The 23,412-nt window shown below is 39.8% G+C and overlaps 1 protein-coding gene across 1 annotated transcript; it reads left to right on the top strand.

The window, feature by feature from the left end:
• Nucleotides 1-18,296: 18,296 nt before the first annotated feature.
• Nucleotides 18,297-21,764, top strand: LOC143551650 (sec14 cytosolic factor-like). Its single transcript, XM_077042045.1, has 6 exons — nucleotides 18,297-18,467; nucleotides 19,824-20,085; nucleotides 20,166-20,202; nucleotides 20,303-20,408; nucleotides 21,404-21,514; nucleotides 21,620-21,764. The coding sequence occupies exons 1-6, from the start codon at nucleotides 18,345-18,347 to the stop codon at nucleotides 21,734-21,736; spliced, it is 756 nt and encodes a 251-aa protein (XP_076898160.1). The 5' UTR covers nucleotides 18,297-18,344; the 3' UTR covers nucleotides 21,737-21,764.
• Nucleotides 21,765-23,412: the final 1,648 nt, after the last annotated feature.

Here is a 23,412-nt window from a genome sequence, read left to right as displayed (position 1 = left end):
CTAGGTTTCAATACTGTGGTTTTACCAGTTATCCCGACGCAATACTCCAGGTGAAAATCTAGTTTTATACAAAGTACTTTTATTAAGAGTAAAGTGCCATTTTCATCATTGTGGTTTGGAAAATAATGCGAATTTAGTCCAAAAAGTTTATTTTTTGCATATGGACCCTCCACGTTTTCCAATTCTTGCCAATTACATCCAAATCACTAACTCCGTTAAATTGAATCATTAACTCAGAGATAGACATGTCTTTTCACTCTTTCTTTATTACATAAGTACAGTTCCAAAATTGTCCCTGAAGTTTGGTTACATTTGCTAATTTCGTCCAAAAATATTTTTTTCGCAATTATATCCTCGATGTTTCCCAACTGTTGCCAATTTCGTCCAATTTGTTAACTCGGTCTAAATTTAACGTCAACTCAGGGGTGTTACTCTCCTTTTACATATTTGTTTACATTGTTATTATTATTAAGCTGAGCTAAACCCCTTATATGACTACAAGTAAAGAAGAATAAATAAACGGATAATATATTTGATTCAAACATAGGAATCGTGAAATGTTATATATGTCATCAAACAAACACATAATAACAATAATGTAAACAAACTTGTAAAAGGACAGTAACACATATAAATTAACGTTGAATTTAGACCGAGTTAACAACTTGGACGAAATTGGCAACGGTTGGGAAATATCGAGGATCTACTTGTGAAAAAAAATATTTTTGGACGAAATTCGCAAATATGACCAAACCTTAGGGACAATTTTGGCACTTTACTCATATAATAAAGAAATAGTGAAAAGACATGTCTACCCCTGACTTAACGATTAAATTTAACGAGGTTAGTGATTTGGATGTAATTGACAAGAATTGAGAAACGTGAAGGGTCCATATCCAAAAAATAAACATTTTGGATTAAATTCGCATTATTTGTCAAACCACAAAGACGAAAATAACACTTTACTCCTTTTATTAAACAAAAGGGATCATAGTTCCTAGTTCCTACGCTATAATTTATTCATTCAATCACTAGAGATGATATTTTATTATTTTCATGATTATTATTATTATTATCGCCTTTTTTTCCGGGTATTTCACCTAATGGACTCATATGTAATACAGGAAATCTTTGTAAAATGGGAAGAAGTTAAAGATTCAGAAAAGAAGAAACTATTTATTGACTTCATGAAAGCAAGCGTAAGCACGAGCAAATTCAACGACTCAGCTTTGATGAAAGGATTAGTGACCCCAACAGTAGCAATGGCCGTAAAACGAGCAAGTGAAACCTTACCACAGTTAAAGATGATCAAAGTCATCCCTGATATCATCTTCGTCCCGGCTGCAACTGTAATGGCTTTAATATCCGCTAAGCTCTCCAAGAAGATGCTCTTAGGAAATGTAGCATCATAATTGTAAGATCAAAAGTTAAAAAAACCATAAACATCATAAGCAAACAATTTAAATTGCTCTTGCATTCACACAATCAACCATTTCAAATTGCAAAACCATGATATCAAATTTTTATTCACAAAAGCAGTGAATGTACCAACAAGCACTGAATGTACTAACAAGAATAGAATAGAATGATTTGGAAAAGATGATAAATAACCACAATATTAGAAGAGTATAATTAAATAAGATGCTATAACCTAGTTTAAAATCTATTTGGATTTGGTGAGACCCATGACCCGCTTATTTTTTTTACTATAAAATTGTTTCTTAATTTTAAATAATGTCTTTTTTTAGAAAAATCGGATACTAATTTTTAGTATTTTCCTATTTTATATGATTTCATATCAAATATTTGGTAAGTTTAATTTTTAATTTAATGAGATTTTGTAACCCATTTAAGGGCTATCTGGGTTTGGTGAGACCCATACCCGTGAATTTGGATCAAATGCATGAGAATGCTCCATTTACAAATAAAGCAATCTGTTAGCTTAAGAGAATGTAGATAGGTCTCATTTATATATATTTAAGATATATACAAGAATTAAAAGCTAACTCTATGAATATCTCCGTCTTTGACTATCCATGATTCGTAGAATTGTATTGATTATTATCCTTGATATATATATGTACAAGAAGATTCCAAAACCTAACCGGAGGTCTTTCAGGCCCATAAGCTCGAACCACTTTTGCGCTCTCTTTCTTGTGTTCATCGGGCTGGCTAATTTAGAACCCAACTTTATATTTGTAGACGGTTGTTCATTTTGGCTAGAATCTTCAGAACCGGGAGCTGGAAGATTCTCTACAATTACATGGTGAATCTTTACATCCCCGGAATCTGTATGTGTTTTTTTTGCGCTCCGGTTGTATATCAGAATTCCATCTGTACCCTTAATAATTAATAAAAAACAGCGAGTTAAATGGAATATGAAGATCTCATGGGGACTTCAACAAATATATTAATTAATAATAATATAGCATAAATAATACGTAATGTGTAAATACACGTACTCCTTGTGACAACTATAATAATTATGCATGTCCAAATATAGCCACTGAAGAGGTAGGTCCCAGCAGAGCCCAGTTGGACCCGCAGGACTCACCTTGAAGAGAGACGTCTGCGCAGAAACCAACTGGATCCGCAGGACCCACCATGCTCAGAGAAGTGACGTCCTTACGCGCAGTACGCAAGCTGTTCCCGCAGGAAATGCCTCCCAATGGTGAAGTACTCTGCCTGTTCCCGCAGCTGCGGATACAAGCCATCAGGGAAGGCCACCCGCGCAGCAAGGCAACACGCACAAGGCACTTAGCTCTCAAATAATTCAGTTGTCACCTGAAGGAATGAGCAAAGCCGGGAACAATCCCGCACAAAGGCGGGAGGGGGAATACTCCCGCCCAAATAAGCCAGTCCGTACGAAACGGGAAGATCTTTTGTACTGTACCTGACGAGGTATGGGCAAAAGATCTGACCAAAGATACGACAGCTCATTGACAACAGTATGGCGAGCAGCATGCTCTTGTACTGTATGTCACTATTAGCCGCTGCCTACTCACCAACTCCTGTCATACCACGTGCATAGCCGGCAGTTGGTGGAAAAGGAATAGTACACAGCAGGCCTGGTCACTGTCAGCCGCTGCCTACCCACCAACTACCAGCATGGCACGTGCGTAGGCCACAGTTGGTAGAACAGGAATACTATTCAGCCGGCTATACCCTCTTGGAAACCTACCTTCGGCTATAAATACCCCAAATGGTATGATCATCTCATCTTATCTTATATCTTATCATCATATACTATCTCGTATTACATATTATACCTGATATCTGCTCTAGCAATCTCTTAATATACATTTATATTCAAGAGCAATCTAGTCTGATTCTCACGCCGGAGGGTGGTCACAAGGAGGAACCCCCCCTTCTCAGTGACGAGCTCACGGTGTCTGTTTTGCAGGTTATCAGAAGAACCACCTTTACCGGGTCTAACCCCTCGTGGGAAACATCTATCTAACCCCCAGGTTATCCGTAATCTGCCCGGGGTAACTTAGTGTTTCTTCATTGGCGCCATCCGTGCATAAAAGCTAGAACTTCATTTCTTTTCAGTTTTTTCAAACTTATGGAAAGATGGTTAAAGAAACTCCGGTAACCACAACCCCACCTACTGGGGGGAATACCGGCGATTACACAGTTTTTACGAACACTACCCCGGTTACCCAAGCCGGGGCAAGTGCAGTAAATTTTATGAACACTACCCCAGTTACCCAAGCTGGGGCAAGTGCAGTAAATAATCGCTCACTGGGATTCACCGATACCCGGTTAGAGAGAGAACGAACGAGGCTCCCCCGCCAAACACTCGATGAAGTTAAAGCGTGGGCGGAGGCACGTCAGAAGGAATTCCAAGCTGAGTTGGACGAACGCTTGCGTTCCGTCCAACAGGCTGACGAATTCGGAGAGTACTGGGACAATGATTCGGAGGAATCCGATAGTGACGCAAACCCTCGTCATAGGGCGAAAGGGAAGCGTAAGGAAACAGACTCCCAACCGAGAAGGCATTTTGAAGAAACCTTCAAACCAAAAAACACAGGTGGAAATCCACGTGACTTCTCGAAAACATTTACACCAACTGCTGCAAAGGCGGGAACGTCCAAATTTGCAAGGGACATTGCGGAAGCAATCGTCCCGAAAAGTGCCAAACAGATGTCCAACATCGGCACTTACGATGGTATATCTGATCCAGACGATCATTTGAACAGGTTCATAGCGGGGGCAACCGTCAGTAGTTGGACGGAACCTACGTGGTGTTACATGTTCCAAATGACGCTTGTTGGGGCAGCTAGAGCGTGGTTCGATCGTCTACCGGTCCACCACATCTACGATTGGGAAGACTTCCAGCAGAAGTTTAGCCAACACTTCAGCCAACAAAGAAAGTATACCGAAGAGCAATGGACAATCCTCAAATGCATTCGAGAGGAAGATGAATCTTTGCCAGACTTCATCACTCGCTTCAACTCAAAGAAGCTAAGTCTGGGTAATATCAGCGAAGATCTTGTTCGCGCTGCTTTCATCCAGGGCGCGAACGACCCAGAGCTCATCCGCACCTTAACGGGTAAAGATGGTATGCCATCCACATGGGATGCCATCATGACAGCAGCAAAACGCTTTGCGGAAACGGAGAAGCAACTGGGTAGAGATCTCCCCCAGAGCACAAACCTCTACACCCAGAAAACAAGAGAAGACAACGTCCTTACCGCCCGATTAAACAAAAAGCGGAAGCTAGGCATTTGGCAGTCAAGGGTAAACTTTGACACCTCATCCGGCTTGCAACATCGGTTAGGCGGAAGGGATAACGTACAGTCGAACCAGAACTCCAAATGGACGCCACTCACCAAAAGCGTCACCGAGATATCCGCCACTGAGGAGCTCCCATGGCCAAAGGCTCCAATAATCCGACATCGTCACAATGCTGATCGGAGCAAATACTGTGACTTTCACAGGACAAAAGGCCACAACACTGAAGAATGCACAGACGTAAAGGACATGGTCGAAGCATTTGTCAGAGATGGGACGCTCGCGCACCTCGTGACGCAATGAACGCTGAGCAGGCTGATGCGTGTAGAACCCCAGCTGGGGAAAACACGAATAAAATTGCAGCTTCAATGTGGAGACTACATGCTGCGTAAAGAACGAGATCCCGAACCAGGTGCATATCGGCTCGATGGCACTCCCATCCCAACAACATGGAAGGGAGCTCAATTACACAGTTTGCATGTAGATCAATTCCAAATTTGTAAAGAAAAGGCCCAGAGCCACTTCTAATGGAAATGATTCTCCTTAGAAAATCGACGCTGATGATTTTACATTTATACTTATGAACTTTCAACACTGATGCCGGTTTTCACCGCATACATAACTACGTGGAAAGTCGTTGCGTGGGGAAGGCGGCAAAACCCGCATAAACCCAAAAAACGGCAAACCTTCACGCATGTCAGTTGAAGGGTAAAGTTCAGTCATCCCACTAAATGAAAGTGCCGGTCTATCCGCATGAATCATGATAGAGGAAGCTGAACACTAACCTATTAACAACCGCGCGTCGAACGGTTAATTTATTCAACAAGGATATGCCGGTTTTCACCGCATAATTACGAGGAAAGTCGTTGCGTGGGGAAGGCGGCAAAACCCGCATAAACCCAAAAAACGGCAAACCTTCACGCAGGTCAGTCATAGGTAAACTTTGGTCATCCAACTAAATGAAAGTGCCGGTCCTAACCGCACAATTCATGAGAGGAAACCGAACCTATTGACAACCGCGCGTCGAACGGTTAACTTATTCAAAATACTTTAGAAAATTTCTAACAGAAGGATGAGGAAAACCTCCACGCAGGTCAGATGTAGGTAAAGTTTAGCCATCCTACCAAGTGCAAGTGACGGTCCTACCCGCACAATCACGAAAGAGGAAGCAAAACTTCAACCTATTATCTACCACGTTCAAAGGTTAATTTATCCTAAACACTTAGAAATTTCAAAAAAGATGAAAACCTCCACGCAGGACAGATGTAGGTAAAGTTTAGCCATCCTACTAAGTGCAAGTGACGGTCCTACCCGCACAATCACGAAAGAGGAAGCAAAACTTCAACCTATTATCTACCACGTTCAAAGGTTAACTTATTCTAAACACTTGGAAAATTGCTAATTTAAACTAAAGTATGCAAGTCATATAACGTTTATAAAGCAAGTAATCCAGTGAAAATAGCGGTCTTACCCGCACAAAGATTTATATTTCATAATATTCATTACAAGAATGGCCGGGTAACTACTCGCCTACAAGAATATAAATCTATACAAGCTAAACCTGTCCTAGCAGTGGGAAGGGATCTTCAGGATCAAGCTTCAGGGCCACTTCCACTTGGACCAGCACTATCAGTAGAGCGTGGCGGTTTAAGGAAAGCTTTAAGGATAGCTAGCCCATCATCAGCAGCAGCAACTTCGTTCACCTTCTCCACCACCGGATGCGGGAAGGCGGCATACTGATTCACTGCTTGGTCGTATACAGCTTCAGTATCCACATCAAATAAAGGGAAGTTGGAAGGCGGGATGCCTTTCTCAACGAACCCTAGACCAAGCAGGAAGCCGGCCTTTTCCCCATCCTCATGAGAAGCGTTGAGGGCTGCGCTCATAGCATCGTCATAAGACGTATCCGCGAAGACCCGATGCACAACCTACAAGAGAATACAAGTATCAAAACCCTTTCTATTTACAAAGAAAAGCGTAAAGACATGAAGCTAAACATACCTGAGACAACGCTTCTCGAAGAAGCCATTCCTTGGCAACCAGAGCCTCCTGGAGGGCAGCTTGAGCTTCGTTACGGGCGCGTTCGGCTTCACTTTTGTTGAGGTTGGCAAGCAACACTTCTTTAGTCGCAGCCTCTTCGACGCCCTTTAGCTTCCGCTCAGTGTGGTCAAGCACCCCCCTCTGGTCCAAGATCTCTTGGAGCTTTTTGGCGTCTTCCATCGCCAAGGCATCATGAGCCTGCTGGAGAGCCTCTAATTTGGCTTTAAGCTCCTCATTCTCCACGCGTAGAGGCTCAACAACAGCTTCAGCCTTGGTGGCCCTCTCGGTTGCGTTCCGTGCAGTTTCCTTAGCCAGCCGAAGCTGTTCGTTAACAGCTTGGGCAGCCTTGGAACGGGCCTCGAGACGGGCCTGAACTTCAACCTCGAGGGCCTTGAAGGCCTTCTCCTTTTCCGCAGCCACTGCGGTAAGCCTTACGTTCTCTTCCCGGACAGCCCGCGCCCGAGCTACTTCTTGAATGCGAGCTGCTTTTAACTTGTCGTTTTCACGACAAAGCAGCTCGACGCGCGGCTGCATCCGGGCCAGGAGAACCCGAAGCTCGTTGGTTAGCTTACCCTCCTGGTAGCTAGCCATGGCTTCCCCCAACGCACCACTGGGAGCTGCGTGACGAGCCCACTCCACGCACTCCACAGGGGTGCGAAGGGTTGTTCCTCGGCGGATGTTCCATCGTGGAACATACACTTCATTGGAATCCGACACTGCAAAAAACAAAAAGCAGTTAGGAAAATATGATATATAAAAAAAAAAAAGGCCGAAAGAACCCTACGCACCTGTAGGGTCAATAACAGGCCGATATCCGCCAAACCCATCACCTGAACCCAAGGGAAATCCGTCCAAGAGGTCAGGTAGATGGGAAGGAGGCAGAGGTTGGCGAGAAGCCCCAAGCATACCTGAAGTATCGGCTGTAGCTGCCGACGTCGGAGGCATGGAGGCCGCCGCGGTAGAAACCAACGGAGGTGAACTCACAACCTGGTCGCCGCGGCGGAATGCGCAAAAAAAGTAACCGCCGGCTCAGTGAAAGATGCGGTAAAAATGGCACTGACAGCCGGCAGTGATGTCGTCACAGCTGGAACAGTTGGCTCAACGGAGTGAGCAACTGAACCAGCGGAAGCAGGCGCAGCCGCCTGGGTCGTCGCCTCAGGTAGGCTGACCAGGCCTACCGTCATAGGCGGGGAGGTACTCCTCCCCGCTCCACCCTGGAATGCGTCAACATCCACGCCTGCACAAAGAAGATAAGTATTAAAGATGGAAAACTATGAAGTTAAAAATAAAGTTTGTACTTACGGGTTTTCTTGAGCCTGAAAGTGCGGACAAGCGGGGATGAACCCGATGGAGCCGGCCTCTTTGCGCCGCTCACCGTCGTCATCCGGGGCTCTCCGGAGGTGACAGTCGCAGCCTCCGGAGCAGTGGTCCTATCACCACCCGGGTTCCCCGCCACCTCCTCGCTCTCGGTCTCTGAATCAGACCGAGGCACCGGATCGGCAGTGGAGGCCTTCGCCTTTCCCTTCCCGCCGGCAGCCTTCTTCTTCCGCACCAACGGAGGACCATCTGCGGATTCCTCATCAGAACATAAGATTAGAGGAATTCCAGCAGAGGTTTCAGCATTGAGGGGTCGAGGGTTGAATAACGCCTTACCTGGCCGCCTGGCGCTCAGGATCTCGTGGCCTGGAGGGTAGACCTCCACGAACCGATCCGCCATCTGTTCAAGGATGGGCAACTCGTTCTCATCTAGAGCACGAGTACCCATCTGGGCGGGACCGTCAGCCTCCCGCGGATACAGGAGCGATTGCAAGTCATTCCCCTCTGAAATAAACAGGAAAGAAGTTAGAAGAGATTCTAAATCAACAAAAAGAAACAGAGCATACCGTAAGGAACAGAGTTCAAACCGTATTCGAGGACGATCGGGATCTTTTGCGCATCCGCATCCTTCCACACCCGGCTCATCCCGAGCATCACCATCCCGGACTCCGCAAACCGGTAAACCGGAGATTGGACTCGGGAAATCTTTGAAAACCATTCCGCCTCCTGGTAGTTGGAGGCGTGAAGGCTGGGGAGAGCTTGCCCATTCTTAAATTTCATGGCAAGGGGGATGGCGCGAGCGGAGATTAAAAAGAACTCCCGCTTCCACGAACGAAGACTGCGCTCGGTTGCGCAAATCTTCAAACCCTTTATACGGGTTATCAGAGTATACCACCCCTGGATGCACCTCCAAGAGTAGAAGGTCATCAGGCGGTCGACGAAGGGCTCAATGCCCAGAATCCGGCACACCCACTCGAAGTGGCGAATCTTCGCGATCGCCATCGGGTGCACCTCGGTCAGGTGTACACCGTGCCTCCCTAGGACACGGTACACAAACTTTGTCAAAGGGAACCTAAGATTCCCATAGACAAAGAATGCAGCATATACCCCGATCTTGCCTCTGGGGGCATCATACACCGTCTGATGGGGTTCAGGAAACTCAGGCTCGAGAGACTCGAGCATGAATTTCCTGACGATGTACTGATATAGATCGACAGGCAGAGCACACTGGCACTCGCCAGCAGTACTCTTGTCATCGGCGTACACCCCAGCCTCCTGGGCTGTAGCCTCAAGATCGTGAGAAGACATCTTGCAGATATGAAAGAAGAAAACGATTTCAAGAGAATGCTCGACTGAAAAGGTGAGTATTCGCCGGAAATCGTTTTGAAGATGAAGAGAAGTGAAAGTGTGGATTACAAAGAACCCTCTCCCCCTTTATATACTAATCGCAATTAATGCGATGAATTTAATGCGGAAGAGAGAGAAATCGAAGGTGCAATGAAACTATGACACGTGGCAAAAAGCAAGCTGGCAACAGCTGTTGAAAGGACGCGTACCATTAATTTCGCGGCCACGCGCCCGAAAAATCGCGCCCACGCGCCTGAAAAAGCGTCTGGAATGACCATGTACTGTCACGTCACCATAACTTCCTGCACGTCCTGACACAGTCAGAAGAAACCGTCGCACGACGTTTCAGCAGTTTGGACTGTTCTTATCCTTTCACCAACTCTTCGAATTTCAGAAAATTCAAAAAGATTCAAAAGTAAGCGGGAAAATACCCCTTACCTTGGCAACCAAGTAACTATAAGACGGGTGCGGGTACAGTGTTAAGGAAAAACCCTTCACATACCTAGCACCCGCAGGGAATTGACGCCAGGAATACCTTGGAAGTAAAATAACCGTAAGACGAGTGCGGGTACAGTGTTAAGGCAAAACCCTTCACATACCTAGCGCTCCGCAGGGAATTGAAACCAAGAAGGATCTTCTGGGCAATGCTTGCGGAAACGGGAATAACATCCCCGCATAGCGGGAACGCCGAGAACTACATTGTTTGAAGCTCCAGGATGGAATTGGTGATTTTAACATAATTGATCACTATGTTCAAAACTACCAAAACCTCATGGATAATCCACACAAGTGGGACTCAACGCTCCTGACTTGAGAGGAGGTTACAGACCTACCCGCATCATACCCAAAGATCAAGCATGAAAGTCGGGAATTTCTGCAAGTGACATAAGGACTTCCGCGGGAAGAATCCCCATGGAAAACCTTAAAACTAAACCCTTTTCAAAACCCTTTGCTTAAGTCCAAAAGTTCACCTCACTTTATTAAACATTCATGAGAAGAACATTGGACTGGGGGGACTTGAAGAGGTAGGTCCCAGCAGAGCCCAGTTGGACCCGCAGGACTCACCTTGAAGAGAGACGTTTGCGCAGAAACCAACTGGATCCGCAAAACCCACCATGCTCAGAGAAGTGACGTCCTTACGCGCAGTACGCAAGCTGTTCCCGCAGGAAATGCCTCCCAATGGTGAAGTACTCTGCCTGTTCCCGCAGCTGCGGACACAAGCCATCAGGGAAGGCCACCCGCGCAGCAAGGCTACACGCACAAGGCACTTAGCTCTCAAATAATTCAGTTGTCACCTGAAGGAATGAGCAAAGCCGGGAACAATCCCGCACAAAGGCGGGAGGGGGAATACTCCCGCCTAAATAAGCCAGTCCGTACGAAACGGGAAGATCTTTTGTACTGTACCTGACGAGGTATGGGCAAAAGATCTGACCAAAGATACGACAACTCATTGACAACAGTATGGCGAGCAGAATGCTCTTGTACTGTATGTCACTATTAGCCGCTGCCTACTCACCAACTCCTGTCATACCACGTGCATAGCCGGCAGTTGGTGGAAAAGGAATAGTACACAGCAGGCCTGGTCACTGTCAGCCGCTGCCTACCCACCAACTACCAGCATGGCACGTGCGTAGGCCACAGTTGGTAGAACAGGAATACTATTCAGCCGGCTATACCCTCTTGGAAACCTACCTTCGGCTGTAAATACCCCAAATGGTATGATCATCTCATCTTATCTTATATCTTATCATCATATACTATCTCGTATTACATATTATACCTGATTTCTGCTCTAGCAATCTCTTAATATACATTTATATTCAAGAGCAATCTAGTCTGATTCTCACGCCGGAGGGTGGTCACAAGGAGGAACCCCCCCTTCTCAGTGATGAGCTTACGGTGTCTGTTTTGCAGGTTATCAGAAGAACCATCTTTACCGGGTCTAACCCCTCGTGGGAAACATCTATCTAACCCCCAGGTTATCCGTAATCTGCCCGGGGTAACTTAGTGTTTCTTCAGCCACTGACTTTGAAGTTTGAAAACTTCAAAATTCAAACAAATTACTATAATAGTCAAGGAAAACTGTAATTTGTGTAAAAGAATAATTATTCGTTAAGGTATGTATAACAATTTCGGTAATTTGAATAATCATATTTATTTATTTTTATTAGAACTACTAATAACCATATATACATGCATCTTATAAGATCCGAACAATCAACCTCTTAGACTGTACCGGCCTTGAGGGGGCAAGGTGGACAACGACTCCCGGCCCGATTACCCCAGCAGGCCCGAAATTTTTTCTATATATATATATATATAGGATTTGGTTCTTTTCAGAAGTATTTTTAGGACGAGAAGTGCGAGAAGTTATCAGAACCAATCATAATTTTTCTTCTTATTTATTTAATTATTAATTATAAAGGCATGTTAGTCAAGTGAACAATTTTTTTTGTGGTAACTATTAATTACTATTAGTAAGTTACAAAACATAATATTGTAACTTAAATTTTATTTAAATATTATTTGTATTTACTTTATTTGTTTGTTAGATGACACATATCTTACATGAATTTTTAATAACTATTACAAAATTATCGTGCATATTCTAATTATATGAAACTCATACGTACGCCATACACTTTATGAATGGATGTATTTATATAATTATTACATAGGCATGTACATATCTAATTGTTTTTGCTTACACAAATAACGATGATTATCCAACAAAATCGAAACACAACAAATAATGATGACAACCGAATGAATTGAGAAGAAAATCACATTAAGTATTGTTAGCATGGTGCGATTTTTATCGTCATTTAGTGTGCATTTAATATTATATTTTTTTATCATAGCCATCCCTCGTAAGTACGTATGTATGGATGTATGTGCGTACATACGTACGTGTGGATGTATGTACGTACTTATGTACATATACATGTATGTAGGTAGGTAGGTACGTAGTTAGATATGTATGTATGTATGTACGTATGTACGTGCGTCGTATGCACGTACGTATGCATGTATGCATGTATGTATGCATGCGCATGCATGTAGTTATGGTACGAATGTATGTAGTTATGTATGTATATATATTTGGAGAACTAAATTAACATATATACCTACACAAATTTTGAACAACCTACACAAATTAAATGTATGATCATAACCAGATTATACATATTAGAAAACTAGATTAGCATAAACACACAAAAAATTAACATAAGCATACAAAGATTATATTTATAAGCATAAGAAGTTCACATAAAACTACCTAATGTTTTTTACAGCCCACACATACTTATTTTTAAAAGTCAAAGTCCAAACTAGATTACTAAAAGTCATTGTCGATTATTGTACAAAATGAGTAATCCATATTCTGAATTATTGAAAGGTAAATTATTTTGTAACCGATGATTATTTTAATAATTTTAAAGTAACCGAAATTGAGAGATAATGGTAGCAAAAAATTTGGGATTTATTTGAGATAAGTACATTTCATTTATGGCTTCTATACAACAAAAAGACTAAGCTATCCTTTTGTCTTAAAATGCATTAAAATGTAGAAGCTAAAATTACAATATTGCCATGTTAATTATATACCATAGATCAAACATAATCAATGGTTATTATTTACTTCTCACACTTCTCGCCCTAATATCACTTCTCGCATAAACCATCCCCTATATATATATATATTCATATGTATTCTTAATATGTAAACTCAATCACACAATTTTTTAAGCACGTTTTTGTTAAAACAAACGCACAATTCAAATCATAACCTATTAAGTCAATTTAAAATTTAATTGTTTAAACCAAATTTAAAAACCTTTTTATTTAAGGCCCAAATTTTTTTATCGCCTTCGGCCCAAATTTTTTTAACGATTCTTGGGGGCGGTTTTGTTGAGCGGTGTGGAACCCAAAACATCACTCACCCTGATGAGTTGGATGCCACACCGGATTTTTGCCGGGAATTGAAGGAGGAGACGAGCATGGAGATTTCCAAGCAGCGATGAAGATAAACAGGAGAAAAACGATAAAGCAAGTTGTCGAGGGACGCGACTTGCTGATGTGAAGGCGGATTTGATGAGTGGTGTCCACGCCCATAATGCGGCGATTTTCACGCAACGGTGAAGGGCTGGTGTATGTTCCTTACAGTCTTTAGATAAAAAGAAGACACCTTACTACCAAAAAATATTACGGAGAATATATAATAGTACATATCGTTTGTCAACAATCACCACATGATTTAAGTCTTAACTAGTTCTTCTACCCGGTGTGTTGCACCGGGGCAGCTGACAAAAACTCCAGCGTTGAAATCCAGTCGTTGGTAAAATCGGAGTGTTACGATGATAAGTCGACGCGAATTCAGTCATATCGGTTACACTCGTTAGGGTATAAACATCGTTGGTAAAATTTGAGCGTTGAAGCCCAAAAAATTAATTCGTCAAATTAACATATAAAAAGATTAACATATAAAAAAACAAAATATTTAAAACGATATTTATTTGGTCAGCAAACCAGGGTGGTGTAAAATACAAGCGTTGTTGATCTCTTGCATTGTGCCAGTAATTCGACACGAATTCGGTCGGTTTTATTTATGCTTGTTAAGATACTGGAGCTAAAAGATGAAAAAAATTAAATATTAAGGTGGACCAGTGGCTAATGGTCGGGGGGAATGTGTCGGATGATAAACTTGCGCATTGGTAAAATCCGAGTGTTGTTAGTCACAAGCGTTGAGGCGGTGAGTCAATTTGAATTTGGTCGGTTTCCATCAGATTCGTTATAGTACCAAAACTAAAACAAAAAAATGACATTTGGTTGGTTTCTCTTGTGTTCGTTATGCAAGCTGAACTAATCAAAACACATACACACACACAAATTTACGGACTAATACGGTGCCGTTAAGTAGCCCAATAAAGCACTTACGGCACCAAAGTTATAAATTATATATAGTAGTTATTGGTGGATGATCAAGATTCTGTAATAAAATTATTAAGAACTTGTATGTAATTATCTATACTCTATATAATTACAACTAAAAAATCTTAGGTCTCGCTCCCCCTCCTTCCTATAGCACTATTAGATTTCTTCATTGTTGAATGGTGAAATTATATGTGTTTGACCCGTTTATGTAAAAAATAAGCAGGTTGTGAGTCTCATCAAACTCGGATAACCTTTAAATGGGTTATAACATTTTATTTATTTGTTAAACTCTTTCATCACCAAACAATAATTTTTGCGGCTTATGGGTTTCACCAAACCCAAGTAGCCTTTAAACCGGTTGTAACATTTCATTTATTTGTGAAACATTTTCATCATTAAACTCTAATTTAATTTCTCTCCTCTACTTATTCTCCGTCATTGGTTTACCCTCTCCATCACCGGTTAACTTCCGATTACCACACGCCATAATCAGCATTCTCTCTCGTGCATCAACCACCATCGACAGCTACATCAACCATCCCCTTTTTGCTGGATTTCTCCAGAATCATTGTAACATCCAACTTTTGATAATAGTAAATAAAATAATTTTGTTTACTTAATTGTCTGCTATTAATTAATTGGGTAAATAATAATAATCGAGTGTGGGCTCGAAAATAAAAGATGGATTAAGGGATGGTGATGGGCCTTAGGTCCATGGACTTGGGGGTTTTTAAACGCCCTTAAACCTCCCTAAACCCCTAAACCCTTATTTCCACCACCTAGCCTCCATACACACTCAAAAACACACACAAACACTCCTTTCTCATTCGGGTCCGAGATCCAAGAGAAACCAATGAGATTTCGTGTGCTAGCATGATCGTCAAACAAGAAACACGTCTAGATCCACGTGATGGTCCAGATCCGATCCAAACCGGACCCCGCAAGGTATGTTTTTGATATAAAGGTTAGGTTTTAGTCATCGGTTTGTCTTAAGATTTGATACGACAGCAAAATCAGACCTTATAGTGTTAGAAAAACATAAACTTTATAGTAAACAATTTTAAATGGTGCGATACGGGACGAACGGGTAACGTTCGGACCTTGGGTAAAGTAAGAAAATGAAATGGTTATGGCCCAGAACTCATTGAAAAGGGTAAAACGGACCTTGGAGGGTTAAAAGAAAGCAAATATAGCTGAAAGATGCGAAAACCAATTTTGAATCAAGTTCATGAAAACTCGATTCGATTGGAAGAGGTTCGATTCGATTGGTAGAAATTCAATTCGATTCGTTAGGAAATTCGATTCGATTAGTTTGGAAAGTCGATTTGATTCGTTTGGAAATTCAATTTGATTCGTTTGGAAATTTGATGCCGCCCCTGCCAGGGGCGCTACCCCCGGACCCCCATTCGTTAGGGGCTTCACTAACCCAGAATATGACTTAATTAGTAGTAGTTAAGTGATGCTTGTAAATTGTTAAACAGTTAGCCGTGCCCAGCTAAAGAGAGGTGCTACAATTAACTCCGAGAGAAACATGATCCAGGTGAGTTTCTAGCATCTGTTATGTTTTTCGAGGCTGTGTGCAGACTACTATGTGCTTAGTTAATACACTTACCTTAGGTGATAAGCGTATGCTATATGAATGACTTGTGATTGATATATAAATGATGTACAAATGTAGAAAAGGTTGGAAGTATGTATGTAGATACATACGCATGATTATATATAAAGAAAGGTAATGGTTATATGGTTACGAGGGAGGCAGGCCTTAATAATATCTGTGTAAGGAGGGTGGCAGACCCTAATAATAACAATGTAAGGAGGATGTCAGACCTTAATAATATCTGTGAAAGGAGGGTGGCATAACCTAATAATATCTGCGAGGTTATAGGGCGAAAGGCTCTTTAAACCATAGAAATAGTTTTGGATGTACTAGTAAGCTAAAACAAGAAGTATGAAAGTAAGAAAGAACGTAAGTAAGAAAGTATGAAAGAAAGCAAGTGTAAATGTATGAAGGTATGCATAAATGAAATATAAGCAAGCAATGTATGCAATGTGTATCTCCGGATACGTATAAGTAAATATGCGAATGTAGTGTATGTTGCCTGATTAACTAGAACTCACTCAGTGTAGCTGAATTTTAGTATGCACGCAGGCAAATAGGTTAAAGCAGCTAGCTTGAGGGAGACACATGGCATTGGAATGAAGAGGCTGGCATCTAGAGGATCAATGCTATGATGTTATATTTGCTATGTTTTTATTTTGCAAGACAAATATGAGTGCTATTAAGACGAGATTTGGAATGTTTTGTAATGAATGATTGATGTTTTTATGTTTCGCGAAAATTTTTAATTCACTATCACATTTAGAACTGTGTTTATGAGTAAATTAAACTCCCAATGTAGGGCATCGAGATCGAGGCCTTACAATCACCGAATGAACACCGGTTAATCAGCCACCGGTTCAGATCTAGTCGCCCCTTACCTCCTTTTTTTTATTTATGAGACCCTATCTGGGGTTAGCCCGTTTTCATCTTCATCACTCATACCACCACCACGCCAACCTTAATTTCAGCCTAGAACAGTTGTTACTGATGGCATATTACTAACATACTATGTTATCTTAAATTTATAAAATCATTCATGATTTAGTTTTTGATCTTAATGCTCTTTGATACAAACCCTTATTAAATGTTCTTTAATTAAAATTTAAAAATACAATTCATGAACACAAATAAACGTAAACTATTATAGTTGAACAAAGGTAAGCGCACATATATGAGCATATATGAAAATACGTAAACGAATACAAATAGACATAAACAAATATAAATACACAAACTTAAATGAACATGAGGAACAAATATAAAACATTTAGTAGACAATGCATTCAATATTTTATAAAAGACGAACATAAACGAATATAACCAAGCATAAATGAATCAAAATAGTTCCAAGTAGATTACAAACTTTCTTACAATAAATTAAATTAAAATCTAAAAAAATATATTTACAATATTAGAAACGACAAATACATAAAAAAAACCCCGTAATATAATACGGGGACTAGAAGCTACTACGATATATATTATTGTATTCATATTATTCATTTTTATTGAACAGAATTATAGACATTTTCCTTTATGTTTACACCAAATTTTACTCATTGTCCTTAATCTTTAAATCCGATCTGTTTTATCCTTTACGTTTACAAATCTAACAGTGTTTGTCATTTAGCTCAAACCCAGTTAGTTTTTCTCGTTAAGTCGGATCATGTGCCTTGCACATTGGGATAAATTGGTCAATACACCTACTAAATTAAAGAACATCGAAAAGTACAATATCTGTTGGATCTAATCAATTGAAGAGAAAGCCTTATATTTAATATCCCAAATCGTAAATTAAAAGATCGAATAATTGATATCGATATCACTACGGCTGTAAATTTATGAAAGAAAAAAGAACATTAAATCTACGCCCAATTCAGGCATAATACAACCAAACACCCGAAATCAAGCATAATAGATGAAACCCTAAATTCATGATCGAAATCGTAAAGAAAAAGATCTGCAAAGCAAGCAAATGTAACGGAGATAACCAGAACTGCTAAACCCACCATCTCATTCACGACTATCATCCATCGTCACCATCACACGACGAAGCCCTAGCCTCCGATGGTTCTTCAGGTTGTCGTTGTGAATAGGGGTTGTGAAGGAGAAGATAGAGGGTTCTTCAGGTTGTCATTTTGGTTTTTAGGTAGCCACCGCCGACAGTGTAACAACTATTCCGGTGGTGTGGTGGCAAATATGAAGGTGTGGGTGGTGGTGGTGTTGATCGGTGTGGTAACTAAGTTGGTCTCATCTGTGCATTAACTCCACCTTAATCCCCCCACACACAGATCCATATATAGATACACATAGATATAGAGAGTGTGTGTGTGTGTGTTAAGGTGTAGAGAGAAAAGTGAAGAAGATGGATGGGAAAACAGCGGTGGATCAACAAACGGAATGTGATAATAATGGAATCGGTCAAGAAGAGCACAAGAAAACTGTTCAAATCAAAGCTGTACTAGAAAAACAAGATCCCACTTCTAAGGTATCTTTCTCTCTCTAAAGATTGTAACAATAATATTATGGAAAATTCTCAAAATGTCCATTTACTCGAAAATCACAAATCAAATTTGATCGGCTCAACCAAATTGTTTCAACGTGACGCGTTGTTATAACATAGATAAACTAGAATTTTATCCGTCCCGTGGACAAGAACATTAACCCAGTATTACGACGACCACGTTAATTCAAAATGGACATTTTAAGAAAATATTAGATTAAACCGTTTTGGTCAAAATGGATATTTTAGGAATTTTATGAAAATATTATGGTTATGGGCAGCTAATGAATCAGGACAAAATCAAGACTGGTTTGAAAAGTTGTTCAATTTGTTTAAATCTGGTATATTATTATTATTATTATTATTATTATTATTATTATTATTATATCACATGGTTTTCTTAAAGATTTATAGGCCCGTTATACAGTCATAAACAAGGGATATGTTATTCATACACCTTTTGGTTATCCACACGCCTTAAATACGATTGTACGTATGAAACCACATGTTAAAGGGGGTGTGGATTGATCAAGAATGTGTGAATAACCATACCCGTAAACAATTGCTTCATGGCACTAGTTTCCAACTTTCCATGAGGAATAATCCACTTAATTGACTGTTGGATTATATGGACCAAAAAAGAGGTTTTACATCAATTTTCTTCCCATCCTTATTTGACTGTTAGGAAAAAGAAAAGAAAAAAGAAAACTATTTTTAATCAATTTAATGTAGTAAAATTTATTTATTTAAATAAGATTTGCTTAAATTAAAATCAGAGTAAATTCCAAATTAATTAATGCTAATTACTAACCACTAATTTTTCTTTTTTTAAATAAGACTACGTGTAGTGGTAACTAAGCTCGCATGGGTTGTGCGATACGTGACGTTTCAGTTATCAATGACTAGTTTTGTAAATAATGGTGTGGTGATAAAATGCCCAATAACCCCTTTCAATCATTACACAATTATTACTTTTTTAATGAAAATATAAATATGAAGGAAACAAACCTGATTGGCTAAGTCACCCCATCACACCGTTGTGTATACAACGAGAGCCTCCAAATGAGACCCAAAACGCGCCAAGGGAGGTGTGCCCACGCATTTTGGACTCGTTTCCCCTCCAAAACGGTACCACTACACGTGGCCCAAGTATTGTGTCATTTCAACAAACATGATATGATTGTAATAAAACGTACAATTTGGTCTATTTTGAGTACATTGTTTACGCAACAGAAAATGTTACATGTTCTTTCTGAATTATCCGATTAAGATTTAGTAAGTACTATTGACATACTTTAATCCGTGATTTAGAAAAATAATCTCTTAACTCTTGTGTTCCAGGATTACGACGATTTGACAATCAGAAGGTTTCTCCGGGCACGCGATCTAGACATTGACAAAGCTTGCACCATGTTTCTCAAATACCTAAAATGGAGAAAAGCATTTTTTCCTAATGGATCGATCCCAGTATCCAATGTCCAAAACGAAATAGCACAGAATAAAATGTTCATGCAAGGATCTGATAAAATCGGCCGCCCAATCACTGTCGTGTTCGGTGGTAGACATTTCTGCAACAAAAAAGGCGGTATCGAAGAGTTCAAACGTATGTTCTTAAACACTATTATACCCCAGTATTTATTTTATAAATAGTTTTATATTCAAATTAATGAAATTGAATTGCAGGTTTTGTGGTGTTTGGGCTGGACAAACTATGTTCAAGGTACATTTTTAATACATTTTTGGATCCAAGTTATATACTAACATCAAGAAAAATTGTAACGGGTAACGAATAATCTCTATAATGTGAACCACAACATCAGGATTCCTCAAGGCCAAGAGAAGTTTGTGGTTATTGGAGATCTTCAAGGATGGGGATATACATGTAGCGACATACGTGGATTTCTTGCCGCACTCTCTATTTTGCAGGTTTGCACACGTCGAATTATTTTTATTTCTAAGAACGTGTTAGACGTACCTCACTTCCACCGATTTTACTTGTTGTACCCTTCAACTTGTCAAATCACTAATATTAAAAAAGAAAAAAGAATTGATTTGACATTTCCATCGGTAGGGTAAAAAAATTTAAAATTAGGGAGTGAGATACGCTTAGCAACCCCTTGTTCCTATTCATTGACGGAATAACAAATTGTCTGCCATAGTTTTTATAAAATTTATCTTTGTATAAACATCTTTCTTGATTAAAATTCATGTTTTTTCTCGAAACATATGTATGTTTTCTTCTAAGATGTCGACGGTTTAAAAGGCCTAACTCACTATTATAAGAAACTTGCTCTTTTACATTACAAGTTTTTTAATAAAATTCGGTAGCAGAAGGATTGGTGTACCCTTTTGACCCTCTTTTGGTTCCGTCATTATTATATTAGCTATATATCATAATAGACTTAACAATGAGTTCTACCTAAATAGGTAATCAATATTGGCTATTGATGCAGTGTTGGTTACGTGCTAGAAGTGTATTTATATTTATATAGCTATAACTAAACGGTGCGATCAATTAGAAAGGTCATAAAGGTTTACCGACTACCAAACACACTTGATGGATGACCCAACTATACTCACATAATTTAGCACTCATAAATAAATAAAATGTGAATCACCGATAAACCGTAGGCCGAAAAAAGTAAAAGATAATAATTTTTAAGAAGAAATTTAGAATATTATTTAAGAAAACCCATCTACGCTTTTAATAACACGATAACATCCACCTCGTTGTGACATTTCCGCCCATATTTTGTGTCTCGTAGCACTGATCAAAAGTTATGCTCATTTCGGGTGACCTTTTTTTAGCTCACTTGTGTGTAACTAGTTGTTTAAAATACGAGTCCGCTAACCGTTGAATCAGACACCATGCCAACATGTGACGATCATATTCTCATCTATCAAATTCATGTTTACGACAGGATTATTATCCAGAAAGGCTTGGGAAATTGTTCATAGTGCATGTTCCTTACGTATTTATGACTGCTTGGAAGATGGTTTACCCCTTTATCGATGAAAAAACGAAGGCAAAGGTACGCTTTCGCATGTTTTGGTCATAATTTTTGTTATGAAATTCGTTACTATACGAAAAAAACTATTGAGATAAGAGTATGATCGAATGTCTATCGATGTTGCAGATTGTATTTGTTGAGAACAAGCAGTTGAAATCAACACTCATGAAAGACATTGACGAGGACCAGCTTCCAGAGATTTATGGAGGGCATTTAAAATTGGTTCCTATCCAAGATGTCTAAAGTGTGTAATCAAATTGGTGATGACTCATTATAGACTTATAACTTATTACTTATTACTATACATATATATAATTTTGTCAAATTATAGGTTAACTTAAAAATTACTGTCAAGCAAACGAGTCGAGTTTAAAAGAATTAAGGAAAACATAATAAAATATAATGTTGAATTTTATTTTATTTCATTTTTTTTTCTGTATTTGATAACTAGAATATATCTTTTTTATTTATACAAATAATACAATATCATTGTCAAACTTTTTAACTAAATAAAATTTAGTGCTTTTTATGAGTAGGAATATAAGAGTGGTTATTAAATTATGGTTTATTGGATTTTAATAATCTCTATTGACTGGTATTGGCTGATAATAATTCCTATTCATTTTATCACCACTGGCGGTCCCAAATTTAACAAAGTTGGCCCCCAATGGTCCGCCGTTAAAGATGACTTAACGCCGTTATACTTTTTACCGAATTTCAAACTAATGTTTTAGGACTTTTGATTGGAAGGAGGATACGAGTTGATTGATATAAAACTTAGCTCGAAACGATAATCTAGACGACTTGATTTTTGTTAATTGTAAGTTCAAACACCCGAATTGAAGCATTGTTTGTCGTTTTGGAGAACCGTTTCGAACGAAGTTTTATATCAATCGACTCGTATCATTTTTCCGATCAAAAGCCCTAAAACATTAGTTTGAAATTCGGAAAAAAGTATAACAGCGTTAAGTCATTTTTAACGACGGACCATTGGGGGCCAACTTTTTTTAAATTTGGGACCGTCAGTGGTAATAAAATGAATAGGGATTATTATCGGCCAATACCAGTCAACATGGATTATTATAATCTAATAAACCTAAAATTATAAGGTGAGTTAAAAAATAAATAAATAAAGTTATGAGAGAGTGATAATTAATTTGGACAGCTAAGAGAAACCCCATGAATTAGTGGAATCTACAATTTTTTTAATGAATGAATAAAGTACTAATCATCCGGGATAATCAAATGGTAAAATACAATTTCATATGGTTATGATCGCAGACAACATTGGGTTGGGTAGCATAATCTCGGGTTGGGTAGCATAATCTCACTAGCTTTTGTTCTTAGGAAAATCTGTCGCCGAAAACTCAACGATAAAATCCAGTTGGGATAAGATTCGAACTTGAGACCTTGCAATCTTCGACCTAAATCTTCACTTCCTCTCTTAAGCTAAACTACAATGAAATATACTATTGAGTCTATTGTCGTGTTATGTAATAAAACACGAAATAAAATTTACTCAAATTAAAATAATAGAAACCGTGTATTTTCAGGAACAGGAACCGGGTTGAAACTGGTGTCGGGTATGGTCAGTAAAAGTTTAAGCTGGGTCGGGTAGGAACCGGCTCCGGATATATTAGGGTATTTGACCCGGTTTTTCAGATTTTTTTTCGGGTTTGGGGTAGGGTCGGGTCGAGTCGGGTTCCAGGTATGCTTATGAAGAAAAACCCAAAACCAGGTCGTACCCACGGATCGGGTACGGGTATGAACCGCCGGGTCGGATCCGAAACTGGATATTATGTGCACCACTATCCTAACCCCAAATCAAAAACTAAGTTGTCTTATTTCACGTCCTTCTGCGCGATTGGCCCATAGCGTGTAACATAAAGCCCACCAAAACTTTTTGTAGGAGCTAGGAG

This window comes from Bidens hawaiensis, unplaced genomic scaffold (genome assembly GCF_021521415.1).
Source record: "Bidens hawaiensis isolate Kalapana, Puna unplaced genomic scaffold, B.hawaiensis_p1.1 tig00001016_1, whole genome shotgun sequence".
NCBI classification, from domain to species: Eukaryota; Viridiplantae; Streptophyta; class Magnoliopsida; order Asterales; family Asteraceae; genus Bidens; species Bidens hawaiensis.
This window is presented reverse-complemented; position numbering and strand designations above follow the sequence as displayed.